General features: G+C 33.9%; 1 protein-coding gene across 3 annotated transcripts in view; it reads right to left on the bottom strand.

Moving 5' to 3' along the window:
- LOC143249810 (glycine receptor subunit alpha-2-like) overlaps positions 1–16,242 on the bottom strand; it is a 31,962-nt gene that overhangs the window by 13,264 nt on the left and 2,456 nt on the right. The window contains exons 2-5 of one of the 3 annotated variants that reach the window (XM_076500291.1): positions 15,804–15,913; positions 15,171–15,238; positions 6,760–6,983; positions 2,847–2,929 (exon numbers count right to left, since the gene is read on the bottom strand). In XM_076500291.1, the coding sequence (XP_076356406.1) occupies positions 2,847–2,929; positions 6,760–6,983; positions 15,171–15,238; positions 15,804–15,913 (485 nt within the window). Of the gene's footprint in view, positions 1–2,846; positions 2,930–6,759; positions 6,984–15,170; positions 15,239–15,803; positions 15,923–16,242 lie in introns of all 3 variants that reach the window. The other 2 variants (XM_076500290.1, XM_076500292.1) reach the window with 2 other exon arrangements.

A 16,242-nucleotide genomic window follows, 5' to 3' on the forward strand; every position in this document is an offset into this window, starting at 1 on the left:
AAGTTGTCAACTTCATTGCTTCTCTTCAAATTGACTCCAGCACGTCTCTGGCTTTAAAGACGATCCAGTTTCGTGATTAGTACCAATCGTTTCTAACTCCATAATATTCTGAGCACTCTTAAAGTACATGATTATTAAACGACACTTTGCGTGAGGGTAATCAGTATGCAGTGGTATGTTTATTTACTATGTAAAATAATCCCTAGGTTAAAATTATTAATCAACAAGAGGACCGAAAATGTCGTTTAAAACATCTGATGCTCACTTAGTACCGCAATTCCAATTACTCACAATTTTTAACACTCTAGTACGTTTAATCTACAAATCGTAACGTGACACCACTGCAGCATATTAACCCTAATCATCAGCCTTCCAGTCTATTCAGCTGTGAGTAACTCACACCAATATCAAATTCCATTTTATATTGTACATTTCGTAGATATTTTGAGCTAGGCATGCAATAATTGTTAGCGTGTTCTGGTTTGCATCCCGTTTTTAAAAGTTCACGCTCTGCAATTTGGTGCCACGAGTGCGTTATAAGAGTGACTGCTAAATCCTACTATTCGGTTATGAGAAAAGTAACCCAAGAGTAATGTTGACAACAGGCTGAGTGAATCATATAAAAACGGTTCGGGGGCTTCACCACGTCGTTACAGTCATGTCACTCTCTGTGCAGTATCATTTCCATTGTAAACGCCTCCATCTTAAACTGTCATATAAAATGCAAAGAACCTTTCATTGCAACCTTTCGTCTAGCGTATGAGAACAAGATTTCCTAGATACGCTTTCCACAAACGAAATATTTTCGGTGCTATCATATTACCTAAGAAAGTTACAAACAGTGTCAAAATGTAGTTCTGATACACGCCATTCCATCACTACTCTTTATCGGCTGTTGTTGTCACGTGACTTGCTAATTATATGTTGAAAATTGTTTGAACATAATGTACTAAGCATTCTCTAACTTCATCCTCTAGTTTAAAACTAGAAGCGGCTATATGCAAATGTTACTTTGTTCAGTTCAGGCCAATTTCCGAAAGAAATCATTATTTCTATTCATTTTAAGATAAGATAATGCCGTGTCTTATTAAACTTACTCAAGCGAGGTCCTCGAGTTCTTCAGCTTAAGTTTACGGACTAACATATTTGAAAAAAAAAGTATTATTATAGCTGTAACTCTAAAGGTTTTCTTTATTCGTTCTTCTCCTTATGTTTTAAGCCTAATCTTTATTATCAAAACTTATTGTATCGTCGTATGTATCGTGACAGTTTTATGAACGTAACCTTCTAGTACTTTAACCTACTTCAACTGATAAATAGTGCCATCAAGCGGGTGGCGGAAAGCAGGCATTGTCGTACTGTAGGCAGATTCATGATTACGCTAGATTTTGATATATTTGATCTAAGTATGATCTGGTATTTGCCGCTCAGTGAGAAAGAGATCTTTCATATTTGGTTGTGTCATATTGCATTATGAAACGCGAGAAACTATAGTTGCCACGGAAAACTTGCATCTGGAAATCTGATTTCTGAAAACGCAACGGAAACGATTTTAAACAACGTCTAAAAATGTACTTGAGCACCAGAAATAACGTCATTTTAAACGTGTGTTTTTTTTTTCAAAGTGAAAAGTAATTACTGTATTATGTTCCTACAAGAATAAGTTATACTGTTGAAATAAAAACGAAATACTTGACTGTTAAAGGGTTGAAATTCTCAGTCCAATCTAGCAGTTATGACCCAGATAACAGAAGTTTGTTTGGCTTTCTCTCTGAAAAAGTGAAGTACTTTATTCAACTTACACATCTTCAGACTCGTGGTGATTTTTTGTGCTTTAATATTACAAACTAAAAGGTTTTGGAATTTTTGTAAACGGAGAATAACTGTTGTTATTTTGGTCCTTAAGGCACTGCAATATCGGGTGTAATATAGAGTAATATTTCTATAAGATCCAATAATGACTCATATTTATTACCTACGGCTGAAGGTTAACGGAGATTACGTTTACACCTATGTGTATTTTTGTTTGTGTGTGAGTTTGTCAGCAAGATTTCTTAAAAACAGTTGAATGAAATTCAACGAAAATTTGGCGTACGTTTGTACAACGACAAAACTTAAAAGGTTTTAGTTTCCGAAGGGTTAGTATCGAAGGTCAAGGCCACAGCAAGGTCATGAAACAAATAAAAAACTGTTAACATGGGGACCAATTTTCACACTTTTTTATTTTTATCTCAGTAGAAAATGAACAGATTTTGGTAAAACTTGATCATATTTCTGTCGGAAATTGGTCGTGACCGTTGATATACAAGCACATTTTATGAGAGTCAAATATCACAAACAATGAGTGACGGAGATGTGTTGAGTGCACATCTAGTTTTAGTTGCTTTACACAAAAGAGAGACCAAACGGCTATTACGTGGCCTGGCATGGCCGATCGCGTAAGGCGTGCGACTCGTAATCCGAGGGTCGCGTGTTCGCGCCCGTGTCGCGCTAAACATGCTCGCCCTCCCAGCCGTGGGGGCGTTATAAGGTGACGGTCAATCCCACTATTCGTTGGTAAAAGAGTAGCCCAAGAGTTGGCGGTGGGTGGTGATGACTAGCTGCCTTCCCTCTAGTCTTACACTGCTAAATTAGGGACGGCTAGCACAGATAGCCCTCGAATAGCTTTGTGCGAAATTCCAAAAGCAAACCAAAAGCAAAGCGGCTATTACGTTTCTTACCTTTTCTATAGTTAGAACAGGAAACTCAATAATAACTCTTTATGAGAATCAACCAAAGTCATGTTTAATAATATCCTCTACATAAACCACTGCTTCAGAGGAATATCGCTTATAAGATTAACTTACACGACGCCAGCTCTATGGTACACACTTGTAAGTCCATTGGGAAACTTGATAGCTCCATCATACAAGAAAATCGCAGTTTCAGTCTATAAAGAAAATATAACTGTATTCATCATCTCGTTATCCATAAATAAATGTTAGTTAAGCAAAAGTAATATAGATGTCGTAACACAGGCCTGCAAATTTAAACTTCATAAAAGTTTTTTTTTTTTTTAGGTTTAATAACGAATGTTCCGTAATTCAGATACACAGATTTCAAAAATAATATTTTTTTCCTATCGCTTAAGGATTTTTTTTTATATAAATATGAAGGAAAAAAGTACTCTTATTGAGATCGAATTTATCACAATATAACAGAATATGTTTGGTTCATTTAACTCTTGTTGCCATGGTGACGAATAAATAATATTGAAAATAGAGAAATAATGTCAAAGTTCAGCAGAAACAAATACCATCCATCAGAGACACGTCATGCGGTCCGTTTATCTACTAGAGGCATGTTCCTCGTGGGTTTTAGAACCATCGATCAGACTTTCCCGTCGCGACTGGCTTAGAGAAATCTATATCCAATGGTTGTAAACATTTCAGGCATAACAAAATATGACCCGATTTCAGTGAAAAGTATTCACTTATTTAAAAGTACATATGACATTTTGTGAAAAATCTGCACGTGATGGAAGAAAATATCCTTTTTGGATTCAGTGTACAGGACTTACAGTAGAACGTGTAGCAATTTCAATATGCTAAAACCATCGCAGGCTTCGTTTATTTTTATATATTCTTTATATCAGAAGTGTTAATTTTCGTCTTCAACTTTTGTCAAAATGTAATGAACCAATGAACCAGATTATGAAGATTAGCAAACTTCGTCTCACTTTGATTGCAGAATGGTTAGTGTTGGTGAAAATCATGTGTTTCAAAGAGACGTAACCACCACCCTTACACCCCATCATAAATATTCTGAACACGAAATGAATTTTATCCTTGATACGTAAAGTTAAACAAGTTATACATAACAGACACTTCGTCGAAGTTTACACAACTTTTCTCAATACGATGTTATTAATTTGAACCTATAAGTAAAGCATTTATGGATTTTTTTTCATTCATAAACTTTCGACTTAGTTGGACAGTTAAGATTCTCAAACTTCTTTGTTAAAAATATTAACATTCGCTAATTCCAAAGCACTATTAACATGTGCTTGTTGAAACTTCTTCTAAATTTAGAGCTGACGTCACCATGTAAAAAACAAACTCATTCAAGTTGTTTTACATTACTGAACTATTATTCCCCAACATGCTCAAAAATGCAGAATTTTTCTTAAATAGTTTATTTGAAACAGTTTTTATTATTAAGATACTACATACGTACGAGCACATTATAGCCCAATACTTTCCATTTTTGCTCAGTGATTGTTTTCGTAGACACACCAACATTTAAAATAAACACAAAATGGAGCAATAGTATCAGGTTTCGGTTCCGATGAAGTTTGTTTATATATGTAAACACTTTAATAGTGTCTTCTCTAACTCTCTCTTAGAACTCTTTTAATCATATTTGTTACAGTTCTAGATCAACGAAATTTGTCGTTTGTTTAAATATTAGAATTCGTTAATCAATTAACAGACAGTTTTTCCAACAATATTGTAACTAACTTGTGCTCGAGACGTCAAAAGGCTCGTGCTTTACATTACGTATTAAAAACAAAACACTAGTTTATCGGTTCAAATAAAGAATGGATATACGAATATAGCCCTTTGTGTAGCCTTACGCGTTATTCTGAAAGGTACAGCGGTAAGACTATGGACTTACAACGCTAAAATCAAAGGTTTGATTCCCTTCGGTGGACTTAGCAGTTAGCTCGATGTGACTTTGCTATAAGAAAACGAACAAACATTCTAAAAGAAACAGATTTATTGACGTTGTGAAGAAATAATTGGTTTGTTGTTTTTTAGAATTTCACGTAAAGCTAGACGAAGGCTATCTGCGCTAGACGTTCCTAAATTAGCAGTGTGAGACTAGAGATAAGGTAGTTAGTCATCACCATCCACCGTCAACTCTTGGACTACTCTTTTACCAACGAATAGTGAGATTGACCATCACGTTATAACGCCCCCACGGCTGAAAGGGCGAGCATGTTTGGTTTGGTGTGAGAGTGATCCGAACTCGCGACCGTCAGATTACAAATAGAGCACCTTAATCACGTGGGCATGACGGGTAAAAATTGTTGGAAAATAATTAAATTACCACCATTGGTAAAATTAATTCTGTATGGTGTTAGGAATTATGTAATTTGATAACAAATGTATAACTATTTTGTTAATCCATTAACATATCTCAGCGGCAAGTCTGAAGATTACAACACTAAAAACAAAGTTTTGATACCCGTTGTGGCTACAGCACAGATAGCCCATGGCATAGTTTTTGTTAAATAACAAACAAAACAAAAAACTGAGAGAAAGGTAACAATAAATTTTAAAATACTGAGAGATTTCAAATAACACGTGTTGGTTTACTACGGCACCTGCGTACGTGGAATTGTTCATACAATTTATTTTAAACAATCCGCTAATATACAGCTTCAGAAGATACGCAGTATGGAACAAATAAATAAGAAGTAATCTGTTTTGTTTGTTTTTTAGCTTGAACGTGAACTACGTTCGATTATAATTGTTATCATTATAACACGTCTTAGATTTTTAAACATGCACATTTTCCGCACTCGAAAGCAAATAATGTTTTTAAACCACGTTTTTTGGGATGATATTTTTTCTTGTAATAGGCTGTAATCAAGTATAAAATACCCGTGTGTGTCATGGTTCGAATTCCGCCTTCAAACTGTGGGGGCGTTATTATGTGACGGTCGATCCCACCATTCTTTGGTAAAAGTGTAGCCCGATATTTGGTGGGGATATAGGTGTTGATCAACTGCCCTTCCTCTAGTCTATCTGTGGCAAATTAAGAACAGATAGCACAGACAGCCCTCCAATAGTTTTGCGCAAAATTTTATGAACAAACTAATTAGATTGCTTCTGTTTGTGGCTCTAAGCTTACCATATAAAGTGGAAGTTGTCTGTCTAAAAGTACCATATAAAGTGGAAGCTGTTTATCTAAATTTACTTTATAAAGTATATATAAAGTGTAAGTTCTCCATCTAAACTTGTCATATAAAGTAAACCTTTTCCATGTAAACTTACTATACAAATTGGACACTGTCTGTTCAAATTTACCATATGAAGTGGAAGTTATCTGGCTAAAAGTACCATATAAAGTGGAAGCTGTTTATCTAAATTTACTTTATAAAGTATATATAAAGTGTAAGTTCTCCATCTAAACTTGTCATATAAAGTAAACCTTTTCCATGTAAACTTACTATACAAATTGGACACTGTCTGTTCAAATTTACCATATGAAGTGGAAGTTATCTGGCTAAACTTACTATATAAAGTTGAAGCTGTCTGTTTATATTTACTGTATAAAGTGGAAGTTCTCCATCTAAACTTATGATATAAAGTACACCTTTTCCAACCTGAACTTACCACATAAAGTGGAAGTTGTCTGTTTAAATTTACTATATAAAGTGGAAGCTGTCTGTTTAAATTTACCATATAAAGTGGAAGCTGTCTGATTAAATTTACTATATAAAGTGGAAGTTTTCCATGTAAACTTATCATATAAAGTAAATAATTTTTTCCATGTAAACTAACCATATAAAGTAAACTTTTTTCCAGGTAAACTTATATAAATCATAAAATTATGAAGCTTGTTTTTGTCCGTCTAAACTTATAATATCAAGATAATTCCCAGTATCTTATCTAACTTATAAATAACTCATTCTCATCTAAGCTTAAAGTGAAACTAAGTCTCAATGACGTATAAAATATTTTCTTGATAAAGAAGCTACGTCAGTCTCACCTCAGGACGTAAAGGATTTTCCCCGATGGATTAACTCGCACAAGAACGTTTGGTACCGTGACGTACTGAAATTCAGCCATTTTAGCATTAGGAAAAAACACTTCAGGTTTCCAGATCCGTTTGATGAGGTGAGGATCATTAAGGTCAAGATTTCGGGAAAGGGTCCTTTTCTTCAGTCTTTCGTCCATCCAGCTTTCTCTGAGATACAGGTCGATTTCATAATCCTAACAGAATTATAGAAAAATCGATCGGTTATTTCTTCGTGCAATCTCGAAACACTTTAATTTTAGTATTAACAGGCATTAAGCGCAAATTTTCTAAAACATTTTTCCAATAAACTTAGAATAATGATAGTTATATTAAAGTTTTTCTTGTTTTAACTATTTGTCAAAATTTACAGGGAATATGTACAGGTCCAAAATTATACATAGAACATTAAAGACAAGCCATTACTTTGTCAGATATTTTAACAAATGTATTTATTTGTTGGATAACCTTGTATGTAGTCATTTACTGTCTATTTTATTTCTTATACACTACTCACAAACATTAAAGGATATTTTTTAAAAGTGTATATTTTAGGGTTCTAAATTTGTTATCAAATTTAGCATGCTAATTGCAGCGTATTACACTATTCCTACCTATGGTTTGCAAGATTATGCACCAGAGATTCCTTACGTAATAGGCCTTTATGAAAAATAACTAATATCCTGCAAAGCAAAACACTAGTTTTGATTGACACGTAAAGATGCTTACTGATTAGATAATGTTAGGTTTATGGACGTTTTAAATGGTACTGACATTGTTTTGTTACTTTTTTAATTTCGCGCAAATCTACTCGAGGAATATCTGCGCTAGCCATCCCTAATTTAGCAGTGTAAGACTAGAGAGAAGGCAGCTAGTCATCATCACCCATCGCCATCTCTTGGGCTACTCTTTTAACAACGAAAAAGCAAGCATGTTTGGTGCGACGGGTATTCGAACTCGCAACCCTCGGATTACGAGTCGAACGCCTTAACACACCTAAGCATGCCGAGCCTTGATAGTGACTTTTAAAAGGAATGTTCAATCTGTTAGAAATCAATTAACTGAAAGTGGAGTTTTCAGTGCTGTCAGACTCCTTCAGGAGGGCCACATCCTGACAGGAGTTGCAAAGATCATAGGGCTGTCACAATCTGCCACAGGATAACATATTAAAAAAACCAAACAGGATCGCAAAAGTGTTACAGGTACAGTAAACAAGGAACATCTACACAATGTAGCCATTAGAAACTGCACCAGTAGCGGTATGTGCCTCGGGAATGAGTTTAAGCAAGCTACTGGGGTGCGTGTATCGACCTCAATGGTCAGCAACTAGCTCCGTGAGGTTAAAGTCCAATATACCAGTTATATTCCTTTACTAATCCAAAGACACCAAATGTCCAACTGATCTTTGCCTGGGAACATAACAGATGAATCCTTCAGTAATGAATCTTTGTACTGTCCATGATACAAAATTTGTGTATCTTCAAGTGGTCGACGTGTAAGGGTTTATAGACGTAAAGAATAATTACATTCGGCCTGTAACATTGCCATTCATTCGATCTTTGGGGGTGGCTTAATAATGGTGTGGGGTCACATATGCATACAAGGACATATACAGTGTGGTCAGCGGAAAACCCCTGACAGCAACACGTTAAGTAGGTAGACCCTGCTACCAATTATACTTCATTTTGCTGTTGCTATTGGAGATGTGATCCTTCACATCGCCAGGATCACGCAGTAATGTTCTTAAAATGATGGACTCGCTAATTAAGTCACTGGACCTAACTACAATTGACCATCTGTGGAATTTTCTAGTGAGAGCATTAAGGGACAAACAGTCCCCTTCTAAAATTGTGCAGAAGTGGACTATGCTGCCCCAGTAAGTCATCCGACATGTCATCAGGTGTAGAGAAACCATAAACAGTAGGAGAGAACCTACCAGCTTATATAAGCATAGAGTAGATAAACAATTCAGTATAGCCATGACGGATACCTTTACGTGAAACCCAATAATAATAACAACTATAACCGTTATTTTTACCACAAAAGTTACGAAAACTTTGCCCTTTTCCTGTGAAATAAAAAAATGACACTGAATTTTTCTTTTTTTTTAAATAGAAATTAGAAAAGTTGAGCAGGAAGTCCAAATTATTCTGGCCCGGCATGGCCAAGTGGTTAAGGCGATCGACACGTAAGCTGAGGGTGACAGATTCAAATCTCCGTCACATCAAACATGTTCGCCCTTTCATCTGTGGGGGCATTATAATGTGACGGTCAGTCCCACTATTCGTTGATAAAAGAATAGGCTAATAGTTTGTGATGGGTGGCGATAACCCGCTGTATGTATTCCCTCTAGTCTTACACTGCTAAATTGTGGACGGCTAGCGCAGATAGGCCTTATGTAGCTTTCCGCGAATTTAGAAAAGAAACAAACAAACGAAATTATTCTACTTCTAAGATTCGTCGCTTATACAGGCATTTTTTGTTTCTTTCTCAGAAGTTTGATTACTAATTACAATACAGCTAGTGCTTTTAAAAATTCTCGTTTGACACCTTTGTATCCTTATTACAATAAATTCGTTGTAGTTTCTTGTCCATACGTATATACATATATATTCAAAGTAGTTTTGCTTCAAGATAAATATTTTGACAAGAGTAGTTTTTTTACTTGTATACATACATACACATATATAAACCTTAGTGTCTCTTCACTGGGGAAACATGTTTCTAGGTTCATCAATTAAAAAATAAAAACATGGCAATTACGCATTCATTTCAGCAGAAACGTGTCTTTGAAATTATTATTTATTTACTATGCAATGAAACAGCATACATGTGGAAATCTTTTATATTAAGGTCGTGATATATTTTTTAATAAGACAAACACATGAAAAGAAAACAACACTAAGCCTAAACAGGACTTGGTGTGGGCAAACATTCTGCGTCTCACAGTTACGAGTTTATGTCAGACGCTAATGAAAAAACAACAAAACAGTACCGTCGACGTTCAGTTTTTATTTATATTTCATAACAGCTATAAACGTTATTTTAGCCACAAAAAGTATGAAAGCGTTGCCATATTTCTGTGAAATAAAAGAAATAACACAGAATAATTATGTTCTAAGTAGAACCTAGAAAGTATTTTTTTTCTAAGCATGAAAGTTAAATATCATACTCTATATAAAAAGCTTTTCCGACTTCAATTTAAAATATTTTTCTAAAACGTCTTTCGTGAGATGTTGTTAATAAGACTTCGCAAAGCCCCCTGGTGGAAAAGTCTACGGACTTACAAAGCTAAAAACCGAGGTCAGATTCCCCAGTTTGGCATTTAAAAAATTCGAAATTCCTCAATATTTAACATTTTTAAATCATGCCCTTAAGTAATAACTTCAGGGTGTTAAGACAGCCCTGCTATCAATGTAACATTTAGTTACTTGGGCTTACTACTGTTAATGTATTTTTTTTCTTGCTATTTGACGGAGAAGTCAGTGTGCACGAAGTCTTTCGTGTTTGATCTACATATCAATAACGCGTGTTTAATTACTGTTGGTAACCTGAAACGAAACTATAACATAGTTCGATCAAAACTGATCTGTAATGGATAAAATATTGATTTGTAGAATGCTCCTGAGAAAGAAAGTTTTATAGTTAATGAATCTTTACTATAGAGATGTGATTACATATGAAAACTATTATTTTAGGAGAATGTTGAGATTACAGTTCGCACATCAGATATACATCATACGAAGGAGAAAACATCAAAACAGTAACATCATTGTATGCCTTATTATATCAGGTTCTATATTATTCTGTGTACTAGAATAATGCCATTAGAATAAAACGTAGAACAACTGAAATGATGGCCGTGAATGTGAGAATACCATTTTAGAAAATCAGCGGTTTCGTAAAGTTCGGTTTCTGACGAAAGCACTTAGAAAGTGCTCGACAACTATACATTACTGGTCATAATAATGGTAAAAGCTTTTAGGTTTGTACTAGAGCTTTATTACTAATATGACAAGTTACACGGCAAGTCCATAAGAGCAAGGCAATTTTTATCACTACTCCTTCCATACTTCACACTTTTATAGTCATGGTTAAGGCACAGAAGGATTGTGCAGAAATATGTATTCATCTTTCCATACTTCACACTTTTATAGTTATGGTTAAGGCACAGAAAGATTGTACAGATTATATGTATTCATCTTTCCATACTTCACACTTTTATAGTCACTTTTAAGGCACAAAAGGATTGTGCAGAAATATGTATTCATCTTTTCATACTTCATACTTTTGTAGTCATGGTTAAGGCACAGAAGGATTGTACAGATTATATGTATTCATCTTTCCATACTTCACACTTTTATAGTTATGGTTAAGGCACAGAAGGATTGTGCAGAAATATGTATTCATCTTTCCATGCTTCACACTTTTATAGTCACATTTAAACCACAGAAGGATTGTACAGATTATATGTATTCATCTTTCCATACTTCACACTTTTATAGTCACGTTTAAGGCACAGAAGGATTGCACAGATTATATGTATTCATCTTTCCATACTTCACACTTTTATAGTCACTTTTAAGGCACAGAAGGATTGTGCAGAAATATGTATTCATCTTTCCATGCTTCACACTTTTATAGTCACATTTAAAGCACAGAAGGATTGTGCAGAAATATGTATTCATCTTTCCATGCTTCACACTTTTATAGTCACATTTAAAGCACAGAAGGATTGTGCAGAAATATGTATTCATCTTTCCATGCTTCACACTTTTATAGTCACATTTAAAGCACAGAAGGATTGTACAGATTATATGTATTCATCTTTCCATACTTCACACTTTTATAGTCACTTTTAAGGCACAGAAGGATTGTGCAGAAATATGTATTCATCTTTCCATGCTTCACACTTTTATAGTCACATTTAAAGCCCAGAAGGATTGTACAGATTATATGTATTCATCTTTTCATACTTCACACTTTTATAGTCACGTTTAAGGCACAGAAGGATTGTACAGATTATATGTATTCATCTTTCCATACTTCACACTTTTATAGTCACTTTTAAGGCACAGAAGGATTGTGCAGTAATATGTATTCATTTTTCTATGCTTCACACTTTTATAGTCACATTTAAAGCACAGAAGGATTGTACAGATTATATGTATTCATCTTTTCATACTTCACACTTTTATAGTCACGTTTAAGGCACAGAAGGATTGTACAGATTATATGTATTCATCTTTCCATACTTCACACTTTTATAGTCACTTTTAAGGCACAGAAGGATTGTACAGGTCATATATATTCATCTTTCCATGCTTCACATTTTCATAGTCACGTTTAAGGCACAGAAGGATTGTACAGATTATATGCATTCATCTTTTCATACTTCACACTTTTATAGTCACGTTTAAGGCACAGAAGGATTGTACAGATTATATGTATTCATCTTTCTATACTTCACATTTTATAGTCACTTTTAAGGCACAGAAGGATTGTACAGATTATATGTATTCATCTTTTCATGCTTCACACTTTTATAGTCACGTTTAAGGCACAGAAGGATTGTACAGATTATATGTATTCATCTTTCCATACTTCACACTTTTATAGTCACTTTTAAGGCACAGAAGGATTGTACAGAATATGTATTCATCTTTCCATGCTTCACACTTTTATAGTCACATTTAAAGCACAGAAGGATTGTGCAGAAATATGTATTCATCTTTCCATGCTTCACACTTTTATAGTCACATTTAAAGCACAGAAGGATTGTACAGATTATATGTATTCATCTTTCCATACTTCACACTTTTATAGTCACGTTTAAGGCACAGAAGGATTGTACAGATTATATGTATTCATCTTTTCATACTTCACACTTTTATAGTCACTTTTAAGGCACAGAAGGATTGTGCAGAAATATGTATTCATCTTTCCATGCTTCACACTTTTATAGTCACATTTAAAGCACAGAAGGATTGTGCAGAAATATGTATTCATCTTTCCATACTTCACACTTTTATAGTCACATTTAAAGCACAGAAGGATTGTACAGATTATATGTATTCATCTTTCCATACTTCACACTTTTATAGTCACGTTTAAGGCACAGAAGGATTGTACAGATTATATGTATTCATCTTTTCATACTTCACACTTTTATAGTCACGTTTAAGGCACAGAAGGATTGTACAGATTATATGTATTCATCTTTCCATACTTCACACTTTTATAGTCACTTTTAAGGCACAGAAGGATTGTGCAGTAATATGTATTCATTTTTCTATGCTTCACACTTTTATAGTCACATTTAAAGCACAGAAGGATTGTACAGATTATATGTATTCATCTTTTCATACTTCACACTTTTATAGTCACGTTTAAGGCACAGAAGGATTGTACAGATTATATGTCTTCATCTTTCCATACTTCACACTTTTATAGTCACTTTTAAGGCACAGAAGGATTGTACAGGTCATATATATTCATCTTTCCATGCTTCACATTTTCATAGTCACGTTTAAGGCACAGAAGGATTGTACAGATTATATGCATTCATCTTTTCATACTTCACACTTTTATAGTCACGTTTAAGGCACAGAAGGATTGTACAGATTATATGTATTCATCTTTCTATACTTCACATTTTATAGTCACTTTTAAGGCACAGAAGGATTGTACAGATTATATGTATTCATCTTTTCATGCTTCACACTTTTATAGTCACGTTTAAGGCACAGAAGGATTGTACAGATTATATGTATTCATCTTTCCATACTTCACACTTTTATAGTCACATTTAAAGCACAGAAGGATTGTACAGATTATATGTATTCATCTTTTCATACTTCACACTTTTATAGTCACGTTTAAGGCACAGAAGGATTGTACAGATTATATGTATTCATCTTTCCATACTTCACACTTTTATAGTCACATTTAAAGCACAGAAGGATTGTGCAGAAATATGTATTCATCTTTCCATGCTTCACACTTTTATAGTCACATTTAAAGCACAGAAGGATTGTACAGATTATATGTATTCATCTTTCCATACTTCACACTTTTATAGTCACGTTTAAGGCACAGAAGGATTGTACAGATTATATGTATTCATCTTTCCATACTTCACACTTTTATAGTCACATTTAAAGCACAGAAGGATTGTACAGATTATATGTATTCATCTTTTCATACTTCACACTTTTATAGTCACTTTTAAGGCACAGAAGGATTGTACAGATTATATGTATTCATCTTTTCATGCTTCACACTTTTATAGTCACGTTTAAGGCACAGAAGGATTGTACAGATTATATGTATTCATCTTTCCATACTTCACACTTTTATAGTCACATTTAAGGCACAGAAGGATTGTACAGATTATATGTATTCATCTTTCCATACTTCACACTTTTATAGTCACGTTTAAGGCACAGAAGGATTGTACAGATTATATGTATTCATCTTTCCATACTTCACACTTTTATAGTCACATTTAAAGCACAGAAGGATTGTACAGATTATATGTATTCATCTTTTCATACTTCACACTTTTATAGTCACGTTTAAGGCACAGAAGGATTGTACAGATTATATGTATTCATCTTTCCATACTTCACACTTTTATAGTCACATTTAAAGCACAGAAGGATTGTACAGATTATATGTATTCATCTTTCCATACTTCACACCATTATAGTCACTTTTAAGGCACAGAAGGATTGTACAGGTCATATATATTCATCTTTCCCTGCTTCACATTTTCATAGTCACGTTTAAGGCACAGAAGGATTGTACAGATTATATGCATTCATCTTTTCATACTTCACACTTTTATAGTCACGTTTAAGGCACAGAAGGATTGTACAGATTATATGTATTCATCTTTTCATGCTTCACACTTTTATAGTCACGTTTAAGGCACAGAAGGATTGTACAGATTATATGTATTCATCTTTCCATACTTCACACTTTTACAGTCACGTTTAAGGCACCAAAGTTATATACAGACTATTTGTAATCATCCATCCGTACATATGATGATTATATATATACTCATATATAAGTCCCCACTTTTATAGTCACAATTAAGGTACGTATGTTTTGTACAGATTATTTATTAGTTGTTAATTTTGGATTTATTTTAAGAACTTTAGAAGGATTCATTGACCTGTTAGTACCTTTGTGCGATTAATTTGTGATATTCTTAAAATCTAGTTTTACTTCATAACCTTCATGATAACACAATAACAAAAACCAGAATAGAACGTACATTCTATTTAACAGTCTTGGGCTCACGTATTCACTTTATACAGCTGCGCTTATCGAACTATACTGGCAAACTTTAGCTGTAGTGTTAATTAATAACTTACCATAGTTTCGGGGCTTATCGAACCAAAACTGCGGATATCCACTTCGCATGTGACGATAGTAGCGACACCTGTCAAGTGAACAACATAAAATATATTACTTGAGCTATCAGCACACCTCGTGATAAATTACTTTACTTAACAACCATTAGCATTTGGTATTTAAAAGTAGACAGATAGATAGGAAAGTAGCGAACAAAGCAGTAAAAGCAGGTAACGAGTTCTTCCGTTTAAACTTAATTACACTGAACACAAAGTATCTTGTTATTCCTCTCATACACTGTTTAAAATATCTTTACAAGAGAAAATATGTGTGTGTCAGTGTCAAAACGTACTATATGTATATAATCTTCAATTTCACATCAGGCCTCTTTCTGTTAGAAGTACCGAGTATTATCTTATATAGATAAAAAAATTCAGAACTTTTCTGAAACTGATTCGATAGAAACTAGTGTTCAAGGGCAACAAGGATATGGAAATAAATAAAAAGAAAATACTGTTTTTTAACATTGCAGATTGAATATTTGGAGTTAACCATTTTCGTATAAATTGAGATTCCTAACTCAGCTAGCCCTCAACATGTAACACGGTTTCGATTTGCTCGGATTATTTGTAACTTATCTATTTCGAGCTTACCCAAATGAGTTGTGGGTAACGCCCTCCTATCGTATGTTTGTAGTAATTCGTCTAAAATCGCCAGGTCTGTCGTAGAATTGAAATTTACTCCTACAGCACCAACGGGATCACTAGAAAACCTGAAATATTTCTGTTAAACAGTCTATAACCTTATTTTATTTTTCGTCATTTAATTCTAAATCTATAAAATAATTTTTTATAGTTTTTTCACGGCGACTAGTAGCAAAAAAAAAAAAAGCAAACTAACTGCTTTTTTTCTCTGGCCTATTAGCTTAAAATTAAGGACAGTTATGGTTTGAACTAAAGTCCAAAACGAACAAACCTTCACAAAAGGTATAAATTTAAATGAATCCGAAGACAGAACAGAAAATTACTGATAACAAACAATGTTTACATCTAGCGGATAAATTAATATTGAATATATAAGAAGTTTACTTTA

Source organism: Tachypleus tridentatus, chromosome 4, assembly GCF_004210375.1.
Source record: "Tachypleus tridentatus isolate NWPU-2018 chromosome 4, ASM421037v1, whole genome shotgun sequence".
Taxonomy (NCBI): Eukaryota; Metazoa; Arthropoda; class Merostomata; order Xiphosura; family Limulidae; genus Tachypleus; species Tachypleus tridentatus.